Source organism: Nannospalax galili, unplaced genomic scaffold (assembly GCF_000622305.1).
Source record: "Nannospalax galili isolate Female #2095 unplaced genomic scaffold, S.galili_v1.0 scaffold370, whole genome shotgun sequence".
Classification (NCBI taxonomy): Eukaryota; Metazoa; Chordata; class Mammalia; order Rodentia; family Spalacidae; genus Nannospalax; species Nannospalax galili.
In genome coordinates, this window is record NW_008329335.1 from 1,237,730 (window position 1) to 1,238,912 (window position 1,183).

The 1,183-nt window shown below is 42.2% G+C and overlaps 1 protein-coding gene across 1 annotated transcript in view; it reads right to left on the reverse strand.

Moving 5' to 3' along the window:
* Positions 1–336: 336 nt before the first annotated feature.
* Positions 337–1,183, reverse strand: part of LOC103737228 (sentrin-specific protease 2-like) — a 1,614-nt gene continuing 767 nt past the window's right edge. Inside the window, exon 2 of the mRNA XM_008836990.1 lies at positions 337–1,178. Coding sequence (XP_008835212.1) covers positions 337–1,178 — 842 coding nt within the window. The remainder of the gene's footprint in view (positions 1,179–1,183) is intronic.

Consider the following 1,183-nt stretch of genomic DNA (forward strand, 5'->3'; position numbering starts at 1 on the left):
ATGTCCATCCTGGTCCTCAGCAGAGACTGACACTTTGATGGGCACTCCTTTCAGGAATAAAAAGTTCAAACAACTAAGAGTTGATAGTTGAACATTGAAAAATGGTGACTGCCAAGGTTTGCAAAAGAGTTAGTGAAATCATATAAACAATCACAGTGGAGGAGGGTGACAAAAACAATTCATAGAATAAATCTAGCATTTTCCAGATCCATGCAGAAATAACTGCTTAAAGCAACATATTTGTGAGAATCCTGGTTTAAATGCCTTCAACCCCTCCTGCCTGAGCTAGGTAGGAACATTGGTAGAAAGGCAGAGTTGCCAATCAGGTGGATGCTGTTACAGCAAGAGCCTATGCAACACCTCCCATACCATCCTCTTCCTGAAGACAGGCATGTGTTGCTGAGAAAAGGTTAGAGGTTGATCCCGAGAGATATAATCTGCATATTTACAAGTGAACATTCCACAGTCACTCCCGTTCATCTGTTGAGGGATTTCCTCTGCTGTCATGCTAAATTGCTTCCACTCCAAAGGGTTCAGATCAATATTCCTCCGAGTTTTGCTCTCATTTTGCAAATATTGGAAAATTATTTTGCAGATACTCTCTCCTTTCTGTCCCATTGAATCCAAGTATACAATGCTCTTTTTTCTGAGGTCTATGACCACCAGGCTCCAATGCACCTTCCGATGAATAGGTACCAGAATCAGTTCTTTTGCAAAGAGATTTACTCCCCGAGTCCATCTTTTGACAGAACTATAACCCCCATACTTTAATTTGGGGTAAAAAAAAGTGTTAAACACATGAAGTTCTGGATAGCCTTGACTTTGACTTCTTTCCACTAGAAGATTCATGTAGAAGTTAATAACTTCATCGTTGAGCCATTGACCATCCTCCAGTGTCTGGATGTCTCTTCGAGTAATTTGCAATTTGAATGCACTACTTAGGATTTCGTCTTGTGGCCCTGGGCCTAGTGCATCACTGATTTCCTTCTCCATGTCCTCTGTAACATCAAGGACATCATCATTCACTGCTCTGCCCTTTTCCTGGTCTGCAAGGGGCTCTTCCTCTGTTTCAGGTATTGACATTTTGTTGGTAAGTAGGCCATTGCTATCTCCAGCCAGAAAGATTTGGGCTGGAGCTCCCCACAGTAAGTCAGGAGCCAAGTGCTGTCTACTCTTTTCTTCA